Source organism: Podarcis filfolensis (genome assembly GCF_964270895.1).
Source record: "Podarcis filfolensis genome assembly, chromosome: 3".
Classification (NCBI taxonomy): domain Eukaryota; kingdom Metazoa; phylum Chordata; class Lepidosauria; order Squamata; family Lacertidae; genus Podarcis; species Podarcis filfolensis.
The window spans coordinates 82,331,301-82,346,737 of record NC_139606.1 but is presented as its reverse complement, the minus strand read 5'-3'; the positions used below and the strand labels follow the sequence as shown (position 1 = coordinate 82,346,737).

The 15,437-nt window shown below is 42.1% G+C and overlaps 1 protein-coding gene across 1 annotated transcript; it reads left to right on the top strand.

Annotated features, from left to right (window-relative positions):
* The first annotated feature begins 399 nt into the window (after nucleotides 1-399).
* On the top strand, nucleotides 400-11,369 carry LOC310758281 (sulfotransferase 6B1-like). Its single transcript, XM_083604354.1, has 7 exons — nucleotides 400-868; nucleotides 1,907-2,025; nucleotides 4,628-4,717; nucleotides 6,331-6,457; nucleotides 6,888-6,982; nucleotides 8,596-8,752; nucleotides 11,169-11,369. Exons 1-7 carry the CDS (start codon nucleotides 667-669, stop codon nucleotides 11,297-11,299), a joined length of 921 nt encoding a protein of 306 aa, XP_083460480.1. The 5' UTR covers nucleotides 400-666; the 3' UTR covers nucleotides 11,300-11,369.
* Nucleotides 11,370-15,437: the final 4,068 nt, after the last annotated feature.

Genomic DNA, 15,437 nt, shown 5'->3' with positions numbered 1-15,437 from the left:
AGGGGCAAAAGGTGATCTGGTAATTAAGGTGCCTTGTCGAGGCAAATGTAAGATATATGGCTACTTGTCTGCCATTTATGGATAGAAGGAAATATAGCTCTTTGTCTCCCATAAAAGGTAATAGGAAATGGGTGTATCTTTTATGATTGGTTCTAGCAAACAGCCAATAGGAATTTCAACCAGGCTGATTGGACAGAGGCAGCCAAAGGAGGAGCAAGGGGGCTGGGCTGAGGAAATATAAGTGCTGGCCATCAGGGCTGGAGTGGGCAGAGCTTTGGTAACCATATACCACTGTGTCTATCATTTATTTGTCTGACAAATAAATTATTAATTTAATTTCTCTATTGCTGCGTTGAATATTTCATTCCAGCTAAGCGTTAACCACAAGCAGGGTGCTACAAAAGCACCCTGCCCAGCCCCTCAAATATTTTGTAATTTACATATCCAGAAAATGGGGCTGTTCCAAGTCAGAAGCAAATGAGGACAGAGTTTGCAAACTCTCAGAGGTCAATGAGAGTGTAGTGTGCGAGTGTTTTGAGAGTACAGTGCTTGTCATTCAGAATTGCTTCCTCTTCTGCTATATACCTTTATTGTACAACTTCTGGTCATACAGAAGCAAATCTGCCTTTTAAAAGGGGTTGTGACAAGACTGAGGCAGCCAACGAGATGGCCGAGAAAAAGACAAGTCTTGTGGAAATAATAGAGCACCTTTTTGCTACGCTTCAAGGGGAGGAGAATGAGGAGCTGCTCTTTACTTACAGAGGAGTGCTGTATCCAAAACTTGTTTGTAGTCCTGGGACTTTTGAAGCATTGGAAACCATGGAAGCTAGGAAGGATGATAAGTTGATTGCTGCTTATCCAAAATGCGGTGAGTATCTATCTTTTAATGGCATTAAAGGGGAATGGATTTGGTTACCAATTGATATCTGACCACATACGATTTGTATGTTTATTTCCCCCATGTAATCTGGATTTACAGATTCCATGTTTTGTTGTGCTTTTCATAAATGGTAAATGGGGATTTTGTATGCAAAACCTGCAAACCTGAGCAGCTGACTCCACAGCAAATAATAAGCTGTCATGTGGAAGTGCCTTCTATTAAAGTTTGAACAAGGAAGCCAGTGTTTATTTGCTACGTCAAATGAACTGAAATGGGTCCCAGGTGAATACATTTTGGGGTGCCTGGATTCACACCTCACTTAGTGGCTGAGCACCCCACAACAGCCATGAGAAGCAATTCAAGGCCCTCTTTTATGTGGAGAGGAGATGTGTGCCTCCTAAGTCCTTGGTTACAACCCATCCTCCATGTTATTCAGTGAGGCCTCTGAAATTGTACCTTTTTTGTACTTTGTTCACTTTCTTCTACCTTGTGCCACCTTCTCTGCCATTTTAATCCACTCCTCTGTGACTCTTGTTCCCACCTAATGTCAACTTGCCTGAAAACAAACATGATTTATGGGAAAGGATCCTCACCCTCAGAATCTAATGTAAGTGGCAACTGCTCTTTGTTGCCCCTTTGTTGGATGAAATGTGAAGAAACTCCCTGGATTCTCCCACAATGAAGCTTTTACTCCAAAAGAAAATGTTTTGGGTTTGTTGTTTTTTTCATTTTCAGAGCCTTGACTCTGTACAGTTCTTTTTAAAAAGCTGGGCTGGCCAAGGTGGGGAAGGAACTTTCTCACAAAAGAAGAGAGAATAAAAGTCTGCAGTCTCCAAGGCTTGCGTGGTGGCAACAGCTTTGTTGTGACTTACCTGGTGTGGTCTTATGACCCACCTGCAGGTCCCAATGCACTGGTAGAAGACCTATGATTTAAGTTGACTGCTGTATATGAACATGGCTGTGCATGTGGTTGTGTAAGTTATGCCCTTGTGATTCATATATGTCTCACTTGCTTTTATGTTGCAGGTACTAACTGGGTGCTCCAAATGGTAAATGACATGATAGTTGCAATCCCAAGTTACAAGGACTTGTCACCATCAGAAAACATACAAATGCTTGAATTTGGATTGCCCACAAAAGCTCAGGTGGGCATGATTTCCAAGTTTGTCTAGCAAATGATCAGAACTGACATGTTGTCAAGGTGGTGTCTGCTCTTCGCTATAAACACCCCCTGTTCACTCAGAGAGATATTTACAGTTCTTTATTTACATATGCACAAACAGCAACATTTCCGAATCATGCTTCTGCATCTGAGGAGTCAGATTTGGGGAGTGGCTTCTTTCAGCTCCTTCTCCAACACAGCATAGGTGGGAATCTTGCGAGAGGTCTTTGATCCCTGCGTTTTAACTCTCTCTTGGCCTGTGCCAAGGCACCGCTTCCCCTTCTGTTCCTGAACTCCCTGGTTGGTGGCAGGGAGAGCATCATAGAACATCGTAGAGCCCTGTCACCACTTGACTGCTCTCCTCCTCCTCCTCCCCTGCTTCTTTTGTCATTTCCCTGTACAGTGCTACTTCGGGTTAAGAACTTAATTCGTTCTGGAGGTCTGTTCTTAACCTGAAACTGTTCTTAACCTGAAGCACCACTTTAGCTAACGGGGCTTCCTGCTGCCGCCACGCTGCTGGAGCACGATTTCTGTTCTCATCCTGAAGCAAAGTTCTTAACCCAAGGTAATATTTCTGGGTTAGCGGAGTCTGTAACCCGAAGCATATGTAACCTGAAGCACATTTCTCCAACACACAAACAAAACTCTGAAGGAAAAACTGTACTTGCCACATTCTGTAATACAGTTTTGTTAATGTCTTCTTTTATATTTACATCAACAACTTTCATTTTTTAAAATAATATTTTTATTAATTTTCCATTTTTACAATCCAATAAAAGCCACAATAATACATTTCCAAATTATAATAAAAACAAGAAAACCAGTTATCCAATGCCAACTTACATATTTTTGGGTGACATCCCATGTTCTGAAGTTCAGGGAAGGATGATCTAATGTCGTGCTGCAATTCTTAGCTAGTCGAAATAAAACATTTCCGATATTTATCCTTCATTTGTTTTGACAGCTACTGGTCCTGCGACGTTCATTCGTATTCAAATAATTCATCCATTAATTTAGCAAGAGGGTTAATCCTGTGCAGTTATGTGTTAAATATTTTTAATTTTCTTATTTGTTCTTCCTGTTGTAATCCAAAGTCCTCAGCAACATGCTTCACTTTTGGTTTCTGCACACAAGTGCAATTCTCAATGCATCACATCCAAGATAAAGAGAAGTCTGGCATTCTGCCATTGACCCCAGGCAGATATCCAAAGTTATCTTCTGTGATCTCATTCCAGCTACTAACAAGCTGATACCTCACCAAAACCATAATCCATCCAGTGGCCCTGAGTGAGAACTGCAGTTAATCTTAATACATAACATAAAATATATTGAGAGAAAATAATGGAGGCTCACCTCACCCAACATGTTGTTGTTTAGTTGTTTAGTCGTGTCCGACTCTTCGTGACCCCATGGACCAGAGCACGCCAGGCACTTCTGTCTTCCACTGCCTCCCGCAGTTTGGTCAAACTCTTGTTAGTAGTTTCGAGAACACTATCCAACCATCTCGTCCTCTGTCGTCCCCTTCTCCTTGTGCCCGTCATCTTTCCCAACATCAGGGTCTTTTCCAGGGAGTCTTCTCTTCTCATGAGGTGGCCAAAGTATTGGAGCCTCAGCTTCATGATCTGTCCTTCCAGTGAGCACTCAGGGCTGATTTCCTTCAGAATGGATAGGTTTGATCTTCTTGCAGTCCATGGGACTCTCAAGAATCCCCTCCAGCACCATAATTCAAAAGCATTAATTCTTCAGCGATCAGCCTTCTTTATGGTCCAGCTTTCACTTCCATACATCACTACTGGGAAAACCATAGCTTTTACTATACGGACCTTTGTTGGCAAGGTGATGTCTCTACTTTTTAAGATGCTGTCACCCAACATACCGATCCAATTATGACGAAAGTCCTTCTCCACATCGAAACCTTGGCACTCAGTGGCTGATCCAATTAGCAGGTTGTCTTATCTCCTCTAGTTCAGAGCATGCCTGTTAATTAAGTCCAAATTTCATCTTAAAAAACAGAGTACCTCTGCTCATGGTGACCGCTTTTGAGAGTTCCTGATATACGCAGTGCAATGCACCCAGCGTCCCCTGCCCCCCCCCCTCATTCCTTTGGAACGGGCGGTAGGTATCAGATGATCTGCGGGTGAAGCTAGCCCCCCCCCCTTTTGCAAGGATAATTACTCCCATATTATCCTCAGTTAGCCGCGCAGAAGGGCTCCGCTGGCATGGGCACAGCTGTTCACCATGGCAGTCAGTGCCGGAAGCCGATGTTAACAACTTTCAGACTCTCTCCACTTCAGTGATCATATGAACTTTATTAATAATTATTATTTGGATCCGAATCATGTCTTTAGGTTAGGTAAAGGGGGGAGGGAGAGAGGTGAATACTTAGAATCAAAGAATTGTACAACTTGAAGAGACCCAAATGGTCATGTACTCCAAACCTCTTTGTATAGTTTGTTATTCTTCTTCTGTCAATATGTAAATCAAAGCCCCCCCCCATTATAAAGCTCAATAAAAAGAAGAGGAAAAACAACCCCTTTAGATCCTGAAACAACAACAGGGTAACATTCCTCTAATTCTTATTCCAGGACATGGACAAGCAGCCTTCTCCACGTATTTTTTCTACACATTTTCATTATGATAATATTCCCAAATCTTTTTTTGAGAATAAGGTGAAGGTAAGTGACTAGCTTCACTACTATTATGATTGCCGAATACTCTAACAGCATTTAATCACAATACTGAGTACTTAATACAGTATAGGTATCTTAATTTGACAGCTCTTGTCATATTGTCAAAGCAAATTCTACATCAGTTGGCCTAAATCCAGGCTAACAGAGCATTCCAACCCTCCCTCAGACTGGGCTGAAGATTTGTCTGAGGACTGAGCAGAGTTGTTCCTCTGCACGGCTCTCCTGGCTGGTTTGGATTGCTCTCTCCTGCTTTGGCTTAGTTACTCATGACTGAACCCATTGATTTCAATGGGACCTGGGTACAACTAAATCTGGACCCACTGCATTCTTTGCATAGCTGGAGGCAAAGGTGCTGCTTTATCTGTAATCTCTGTGTGAGGTAAGGGACCTTTGAAACTGTTCTCTTCACATGCGGGTCTGTCACAGTTCTGTTTCAGGCATAGGCAAACTCGTTCCTCCATATGTTTTGAGACTACAATTCCCATCATCCCCGATGACTAGTCCTGTTAGCTATGGATGTTGGGAGTTGTAGTCCCAAAACATCTGGAGGGCTGAGTTTGCCTATGCCTGTTCTGTTTCATGAGCCAAACCATAGAATAATGTAGACAGTCTCCTTCCTCCGTCTTCTTCCTCAGAATTAGATACTCAGGTTTACCTGGGGGAAATTCCAAAGAGGGAACTATAAAGCAAAAGCCATCCCCCAAGTCTCTCCAAGGCAAAGTGTTATTGGAAGTGATATCTACTCTGCTAAACTTCCTGCCTTTTGTTGTGGCAGTCTGTTATATCCCAGAAACACAAGTCTCTCCCCACAACCAGTTAAAGCGAGATGGGCAAGAACAGAGAACATTTTAAGACACCAGCTTTTTCAGCATTTCAATTTCAGTTTGCATTGATATGTTACTTTCAGTACACTATGTCTGCAACCTGTGTTCTGGGGATCGCACCTAATGCCAAAATTGCATATACTCAAAACACATTGGGTTCCATTTTTGGTTGGGACTGCCAAAGTCATTTTCCCCAGAGCCCTGCGTCCCCTTTTAATTTAATAAAATACTTTGCCAATTCCATAATAATATTATTAATAATAATTTATTACTTATACACTGCCCATATGGCTGGGTTTCCCCAGACACTCTTGGCGGCTTCCAACAAGAGATTAAAAATACTGTAAAGCTAAATGAACGTCACTTGCAGGCTTACTGTATATAAATACGGTTGACTTGCAACTTGTCTGCATTTAACTTGCGCAATAACAGCTTTAACTGTTTGGCCAGCATGCAATGGCACAAATTAAACGCATGCTCGGCAAAGAGCTGTAAAGCGCTTTCTGTACTAAGTTTTCCTGTCACAGAAAGAGCTTTTAAGCTCTCAGCCTTTCTTACTGGGCTCTGGGAAGGTTTTGCATGGGCCCCTGGAGGCTCCTGGGAGAAATTGTGGGAGCCCTGTGTGAGAGGGTCCCTTCCAGAGCAAGGCACGGAGCTTAAAAGCTCTGCCTTAGGTAGGGGCCTATGGCCTCCTTGATGTGTCAGCTCCAGAAAGCTGTTTGCACAGGGGAGATTCCAACAAAATCTAATCTCTCTTTCTTTCTTTTTAAATAGATGTTGGTAGTATTTCGAAACCCCAAAGATGCCGCTGTATCCTATTACCATTTTTACAACCAAAACCCTGTTCTTCCAGATGCCAGTTCTTGGGATGATTTTTTTCAAAAGTTCATGAGCGGTGAAGGTAGGTTAGAAGTTCTCACTTTCTGTATTTCTGAAACTTCCCACAAAGTATTTGTGTAGAACTTCTGTTCAGATGAAAGGCAAACAAGTTTCAGATCACCAGGACTCTTGATTGCAGGGAAAAGCCCACAGTCGATATTTTTTTAACTCAGACTTGCATCATTAGTAGCTGTCCTTCAGATAGTGGTGGATAGCCAGACTCATCACTGATGGGTGATATGAATTTAGGCATCTTTTCAACACCTGATGATTTGTGTACAGATTTTACATGTCATAAAAATGGCTGGTGTTTATCAGTGTTGGGTTAAACGGAATGAACAAAGTGTTGTATTCTCATTGTAGGATATGTGCAGCTTTTGCCAGCAACTGATGTCATTTTTGTTTTTTATTTCCCCCTGGCTATGAAATATGCTGTTTGCATTTCATTTCAGTTTGTTGGAAATCCTACTTTGACCATGCTCTTGCTTGGGACAAACATATGGATGACGAAAATGTCATGATCATCACATTTGAAGAGCTGAAAGAAGTGAGCATTCTTTGAAATTGAGATAACGATTCTGTTGTGCATTTATTTTCTTAGATGGCCTAATCAAGCTGTATGTGGAAATTAAGGCAGGTGTATTGATGGTTGCTGAATTGGTAAAGGGAGAGGCATTGTTTTGCTTTTCTGTTTCTGCTCCCTTTCCCTCCTTCCTCATTGCCTTTGGTTTTCTTTTCCTGCAGTTAACCTGTAGTTAATAATTATTAGAAATGCATTCATTTTTCCTCATTCTTGTTATGGAATGAGGTCCTCATCGATATTTTTTTTTGGGGGGGGATGGTAATCTAAATTAAATGGAGGCCTAAATACAGATCAGATTGTGTTTTAGGTGCCTCTCTCTCTCTGTGTGTGTGTGTGTGTGTGTGTGTGTGTGTGTGTGTCTCCAGCTGCAACCTCTCCAATCTCCCATGCCAGATTTAGGCTGAAAAACTTTCTGCTGGCTCCAAAAGAAGGTTTTAAAAAACTAAATTGTGATGCTGGGTGGGGGAAGGGATGCTGCAATCTGATAATCCATCTATATGTTATTATTTTGCACTTCCCAGTTTCAAATAAGAAAAGAATGTTAGTTAAACGTTTATCCTTTTGTCCTGGTTATATAGTAGCTATTGCCAGTGGCGTAGCGTGGGGGGTGCAGGGGGGGCCGGCCGCACCGGGCGCAACATCTGGGGGTTAGGGTTAGGGGGCGCAAATTACTTGCCTTGCCCCGGGTGCTGACAACCCACGCTATGCCACTGGCTATTGCTTTTATTACACCACCCCCTTTTATCATAATTCATTGGAACAATCAAGGGCATAATGAACTTGCCACTTCTCTGGTCTTCACCAAAAGCCTGGTCCTCTGTGTCCTCTCCCCCCCCCCCCTTGAGTGGGGGATCAAATGGGGTAAGCCCCCTTTTGTCTGAGGTTTGGAAGTTCTTACTTAGCATGCTGCTGTCCTTTCTGCTGTGTTTCTGCCAGTGTTATATTTTGACTTTTCTTCTGCAACAACTGTTTTCTTAAGAGCATGAGTAGTGTGTGCATGCATGCACGCGCGTGTGCATGCGCATTTGGTTTTTGTTTGTTAAGTAGGTTTGGATATTACAAATAAAAGAAAAATTACAGTTCTGCAGTTCATTAAATACTAAGCATACCAATATGCCAGTCTGATTAAGTATTGTGGTGTAATCTTTCTGGGTGTGCTCGTTCACAGGCTAACTAAGTTTATCAGAAGTAGTGTTCCAAACTTTTAATCATCTCAAACATTTCTGAGTTAAAAGGAATATACTGTAGATGATTAAACATGACATGCTGGAAATGGGGGGGGAAAATGGGTAGCAGAAATCTGGGGGAAGATGCTTTTCAAATCTAAGTTACAGAAGCAAATAGAAAGTTGTAAATGATGTGCCTTTGCTGAGACAATGTTTCTGTACTTTTTATGCTGCACTTATTTTGCTAATATCAAATGCACCTTTTTAGAATAGCTAAAGCACATACATTTATGAATATATTTATTCAGATGTTTAGCCTGCCCCATTCTTAGGGCTGATTCTAACTTAGAAATCTACCTTAGTACCAAATATATTTATGAAGTCATAACTAACTTTATTGTTATTTTCCAGAATCTTCACGAAGGAGTGAAGCGAATAGCTGACTTTTATGAACTACCTCTGTCTGATGAAATGATTACGTCTGTTGCAGAGAATTCTACCTTCCAAGCAATGCGGAGCAAATCTGAAGAAACACACGGTATACTTGCTCCTGTCATTTTCAGGAAAGGTAATATTGCTTTTATGCCACTAGTTTACACTGAATTCTCTTTCTTCCAGTAACACAGCGCCCTCTAGGGGTGCCATTTATGGGGGGGGGACACAACTAAACATTACATTTTGTCAATATCTTGAAAATAGTTTAGATCCATTTCCCTCTTCCTCACTCCCATCCCACATATAGAACCAAAGTTCAAAAACACTAAGAACCCCTAAAAAGCCTCTGTAAGACCATTCTCCTATAATTAGAACAAGGAAGTCTTCTGGTCCAGAAGAGTTTGCACATGTCATATTTTCAATAGGCCAAATTAATCTGCAAAAGTAGAAGTTACTTGTGCTGTGACATCACAGTTTTCTGCATTCTCTCCTACCAACGATATCCAACTATGTAGAGTAAGAGGCATAAAAACCATGAGCCCAGGGCAGCTCATGTTTTATTATGTCAATAATCAAACAAGACAGTTAAAACTCTGAGTAGTGGTCTATGTGATCTGGGAGTTGGGGATCCTATTGAACTTGAAAGGTTCTAAGTGGACAAGCATAGGACTGCACAGCAGTGGCGTAGCGTGGGGGGTGCAGGAGGGGCCGGCCGCACCGGGCGCAACATCTGAGGGGGGGCGCGCTAATCTAGTGGAAGAAACTCGAGTGCTAAAATCCACGGGTTAGGGGGCACAAATTACTTGCCTTGCCCCGGGTGCTGACAACCCACGCTACGCCACTGCTGCACAGTGGGATAGCTGGAATTCAGTGGGGCTTATTTGCAAGTAGGTTGGGATAGAAATAATGCCTAAGTGCTCTAACTGTAAACCAATTAGCCACAGTATAAATTACTCCAATACTTTGGCCACCTCATGCTAAGAGAAGACTCCCTGGAAAAGACCCTGATGTTGGGAAAGATGACGGGCATAAGGAGAAGGGGACGACAGAGGACGAGATGGTTGGATAGTGTTCTCGAAACTACTAACAAGAGTTTGACCAAACTGCGGGAGGCAGTGGAAGACAGAAGTGCCTGGCGTGCTCTGGTCCATGGGGTCATGAAGAGTCGGACACGACTAAACGACTAAACAACAACAACAACAACAACAAATAAATTACTTCACTGTGTAATTTAAATAACAGTAATATTTACAATACTACCACATCACGTTTCTTTAACCAGAACCATTTTGACAGGGATAAGCTTCCAGTTTTGTTTATCTTTTTCAATGGTTTCAGACAACAGAATATTTCCACAGATCAAGGCAAGCTTCTCTACTCTTTCTCGTGTTTGCATTTTTCTTGATTGGTGTCAAACTCCTCCCCCCCCCTCAAAAAAAAAGAATAGGTTTTTTTACCTGCTGCAAAGATAAGAGACATCCGCAGCAGGTGAGATGGTTTGAGAGTTCTACAAGTTTACAATATACTGAAATTATAATTATGTTAAATTCTCTTATATAGCTACTAGAAGAGTAGCCAGTGCATTACAAGGAAGTTAGAATGATATTTTTAAAATTTTGCCTTAAAAACATGTCAGCCATCATGCTAAGATAATATATTTTATGATGTGTGTGTGTGTGTGTGTGTGTGTGTGTGTGTGTGCTTCTTTTAATTCTCAAAAATCCCTTAGGCTTCTCTTGGGAGGAAAGCTGTGTTTGTTTAATAATAATACAGTTGTACCTCAAAAGTCAAACAGAATCCATTCTGGAAGTCCGTTCGACTTCTGAGACATCCGACTTCTAAAGTGCAGCTTCTATTTGGCTGCAGGAAGATCGTGCAGCCAATCAGAAGCCGCAGAAGACCTGTCGGACGTTTGGCTTCCCAAAGAATGTTCGAAAACTGGAGCACTAACTTCCGGTTTTTGATCGTCCAGGAGCCAAAACATACAAGTTCTGGGGTGTTTGAGAACTGAGGTACGACTGTAATAATGATGATGATGATGTTAAAAGAAACAGAAATATTTGAAAAAGAAAACCTTGCAACTGCATGCACATGCACGCATATGCCCCTCAAATGTTTCTCTCCACTCACTCTTCACATCCCCAAACAGCCCATTCTGATGCATGCTAGTAATTGCTTACTCCCAGGAAAGGGTGTTGCTGGATGAGAAGCATGACAGTACACCCTTCTGCTTTAACATCCCAAAACCATAAATCTGATCTGTGAACATCTATATAGGAAGAAATATATACAGTGGTACCTCGGGTTAAATACTTAATTTGTTCCGGAGGTCCGTTCTTAACCTAAAACTGTTCTTAACCTGAAGCAGCACTTTAGCTAATGGGGCCTTCCGCTGCCGCCACGCCACTGGAGCAAGATTTCTGTTCTTATCCTGAAGCAAAGTTCTTAACCCGAGGTACTATTTCTGGGTTAGCGGAGTCTGTAACCTGAAGCGTATGTAACCCAAGGTACCACTGTAGTGAGATTCATTTTTCATTGTTTCTTTATAGGTGCTGTGGGTGACTGGAAGACTTTGTTTACTGAAGCTCAGAGCCGGGAAATGGATGCAAAATTTGAAGAGTGCTTAGCAGGAACTAAACTGGGTGCAAAGCTAAAATATGACCAATATTGTAAATTTTAAACCTTTGGATTTGGAGGTTATTATCTGAAGCCTTTTGGTTAAGAATAAAATGATGTTTAAGTGCTAGATACATCTATGCACAGAAAATTTTAAAAAATGCTCTCAGTCTTTTTTGCTTTAAAATCATGCAATCAAATCCTTAACATACTAAATGCGAAGAGTATGAAGACCTGCTATGAAATATATTTGGGGCGATTTTCCCCCATAGAAAGCGCTCTGCTGAGCCCCGCAAATATTATGTAATTTACATTTCCAGAAAATGGGGCTTTTCCAAGTCAGAGGCAAATGAGAACAGGGTTTGCAAACTCTCAGAGGTAAATGAGAGCATAGCGTGCGAGTGTTTGTGATTCAGAATTGCTTCATCTTCTGCTATATACCTTGTGCAACTTCTGGTCTCACAGAAGCAAATCTGCTTTTTAAAAGGGGTTGTGACAAGACTGAGACAGCCAACAAGATGGCCAAGAAAAAGTCAAGACTTGTGGAAAAATTAGAGAATCTTTTAGCTACGATTCAAGTGGAGGAGAATGAGGAGCTTCTGTTTACTTATAGTCGTTTTTGCTTTAAAATCATGTAATCAAATTCTTAACATACTAAATGGGAAGAGCATGAAGATCTGCTATGAAATATTTCTGGGGTGGTGATCTCTTCTTTAATGGTTATGTCCTACTTCAGAAGATATGCTGTACTTGTTTTTCCTTCTCAATCATATTATGGAGCCAACCCCCCTCCCCATCCCATTTTGGTATACGCAGTCTATGCCAATAACACTGACTCACCTTGCAGCAATGTTGCAAAAATGACTGAGGTACTCTCTGCAACATGCTTTTTAAGCACCTATAATACTTAACATTTACTAATTTCAACAAAGCATCTGTCCTCAAAGACAGCGATCCTAGTCCCACACCTCACAACTGTCTACATGCACACCATACATTTAAAGCACATGGCTTCCCCAAAGAATCCTGGAAACTATGGTTTACACCTCACCACACTACATTTCCCAGCACCCTTAACAAACTGGAATTCCCAGGATTCTTGGGGGAACCATGTGCTTTAAATGTATGGGCTGGATGTAGAATCGCAGGTGCGTTTAATTCCTACAGCAACTGGCAAAGGCGTAACTCCTGATAGAAGCTTAGCAGGCAGTGCATGAGGGTCCTGAATGTTTGAATGGTCTTCACAGTAAATGTAGAAAGCTACCATGGCAAAGAATGGCAGGTGTGGGGAATCGTTGACCCTCCAGATGTTGCTCCCACCATCCCTAGCCATTGGCTGTGCTTGCAGCAACATCTGAAAAGACAAACATTTCCCACACCTGAAGTAATGGCAGATTAAGCCACCTAACGCCATAGGTGTGCTCAGTGGCGTCGCAACGGGGGGGGCGCGGCGCCCCGGGTGCCATGTCTGGGGGGGTGTCAAGTAGGAACCCCGCGGGGGCTTGCGGTGGCGCTAGCAGCCATCGCGCAGCCACAGCCGCACATGGAGGATCCTCTGTTCGTGGCTGCAGCTGCGAGCAGAGGATCCTGGCGCTGGCGGAAAACCGCTATGTACAGCGCATGTGCAGCGTCGCATACATGCGCTGTACGTAACATGCGCTGTACGTAGCGGTTTGCTGCCCCGGGTGTCACGACGCCTTTGTTCGCCCCTGGGCATGCCACTGAGATGGAAGACAGCTAGGATCCCTAACCCCATTACTCAAGCCAGTTTCAGCAAAACATCCATTCATTCATTTCTATGCCGCTTCATAATTCTAAGAAGAGGAAATCTCCAAGAGGTTTACAGCCCACATCAAACCATCAAAGAAAGCAATGCAAAATAAAACATTGCGGAGGAAAGTCAAGTTATAAAGCATGCATTCAAAGCAACATAATAAAATTAAGACATTACCATAACCGTTGCAAAATAACACTTTATTAAAGGGAGTCAGATAAAGTTAGATGACCAATGATTCAGTCTGGTATGCCGCCCCCCCGATGCCTCTGAACCAGAACCCATTTTGAGGCGCAGTTATAAAAACAACCGGGGGTGGGGGCTCTGCTAGCGACCAAGCTGGGCGGTGACAAGACCAGGCCAGAAGCTCCAAGGATGAAACCAGTTTCTTTTGTTGGATGATATTCACCTAAAAAATCCCACCAGTGGAAGCTGTGTGCAATGACTTCTGCCTGCAAAGCAAGGCTTTCCCCTCTCTCCTTCCCCCGCGCACTCCCATGCCCTTTCCAAAATTTGTTGGGGGGGGGGGAGAATCAGGTGAAGGAGAGGAGGGATTGTTCTGTCTGGCAAACTGAAATGCTTGTGCTGATGGAACAATCTAAAGAGTGCGACATTGAATTTATTGTGTGTAGACTCTTCAGATATAAAAGCATGAGAAGAGTTACAGTTATTGTGGGATGTAAACACAGGAGCAGTCAATGACAACATTCCTAGAGTGTACATGTTAGAACATGGGGAGGGATGTCTGTCTAGCAAGCAGGTAAACTTCCTGGGGACGGACTTCCTCCGCATGTGACCAGAGGTGGGTGTGGCCTCACCTGTGCAGGTAAATGATAAAAGCACAGGGTAGGCAGCTATCTCTCTCTCTGCCATCTTCCTTTGATGAGGAAACATCTAAGGATGCTCTCTTGGCTCCCAGCCAAGAGAGGAGGAAAGGACTATCTTGCTATAAGATAGATTCCGAATGCATGTAACCTTTTTAAGCCTGTCTGCCTTCTGGGATCATATTGTGAACAGAACGTGAGTAAACTCTTTTATACTTTTATAAAGACTGTGTCGTGTCTTGCATTTTAAGAGGGAACAAAGGGGAAATTACCAGAGTAATTATTATAGAGGTTCTAGCGAACCTGTGCAAGCGTTACCGTTGCGAACTTAAAGGGGAATGTCTATAAACTCTGCTGATATTTTGGGAACTTGTTAGCACAAGTTGGATTAGGATATAATCTCACAATATATCCTCTCCTGCACCCCTGAACATTCCCACAGTTATATGCAGGCCAGTCTGACATATTGGCTAGCATAGCAGAATGTCTCACCAGATAACGTGTGTTTTTAATTGTGTTTTTAATATTCTATTGCGAGCCACCCAGGTGTCTGGGAAAACCCAGCCAAATGGGCAGGGTATAAATTATTATTATTATTATTATTATTATTATTATTATTATTATTACTGTTACCGTATTATGAAGAATATGTGTGAAGAGAAAATCAGCTGGGTTGTCTGAGAAATGCCTCTACCAGGTTAAAAATGTAATAACTGTGAGTAGAAAATGGTTACGGGATAATTTTTCTCTATGACATGGCCTTTAGGGATAAGTAAGTTTTCAGCTTTTGCTCGGAAGACAAAAAAATTGGTTATGGGAGGGGGAGCAGCAACATCATATTTTGGTGTTCTCAGCATGTTGCCAATGAGATACAACCAATTTGATTTGCAAACCAGAATGTATTAATTCAAGAATATGGGACAAACATTCAGACCTTTCAGAATACAAGTCCTTACAAGGTGTCTTAGAGGTAAGAAAGATACATGAATAAAATCACAACATTAAAATATAGCAATGCACTTCCCACAGGGATGTTGACCACCAAATGCCCTGTTGGGAATGGGTTAAAGTTTAGCTGGAATAAGCCACCTAAACCCCCTTTCACAACTCATTTGTCCCAAAAGGGGACTTAACAAAACCTTTGAAAGATTAACCTGATGAATGAAAATGCAGAACATGGCCAGTTTCAGAGAAGGTTTGGTTTCCTTGAGAAAATCTTCGTGACCTGCTATTTGGTAATCCTGTTATATTAAAGCTTTTTGATATGCTGAGAACGTCAGCTGTAAAGCAAACATGTTTATTTTAAGCGACTGGATGCTGCTACGGCCTCACCAGTTTGATATATAGTTACCATCAGACTTCTCCTTTTGCAAATACTATTTAACACTGTAAAGTATGCAGACTTGTTACCATAATAAAAGTTTGTAAATGTACATGGCAACCCATAAGTCATACTTAGCGTATATGTTTTACTCTCAGGCACTCCTTTACCTGGGAGTAAGTCACATTGAGCACAATAGGGCTTACTTCTGGGAGTCACATACAGTGGTACCTCAGGTTAAGTACTTAATTTGTTCCGGAGGTCCGTTCTTAACCTGAAACTG

Excerpts from the sequence above, each read along its gene's own strand:
- LOC310758281 (XM_083604354.1), top strand. The coding sequence starts at position 667 with ATGGCCGAGAAAAAGACAAGTCTTGTGGAAATAATAGAGCACCTTTTT. Across the intron at positions 869-1,906 it reads TGCTGCTTATCCAAAATGCG|GTACTAACTGGGTGCTCCAA; the intron begins GTGAGTATCTAT and ends TTTATGTTGCAG. Across the intron at positions 2,026-4,627 it reads GATTGCCCACAAAAGCTCAG|GACATGGACAAGCAGCCTTC; the intron begins GTGGGCATGATT and ends TTCTTATTCCAG.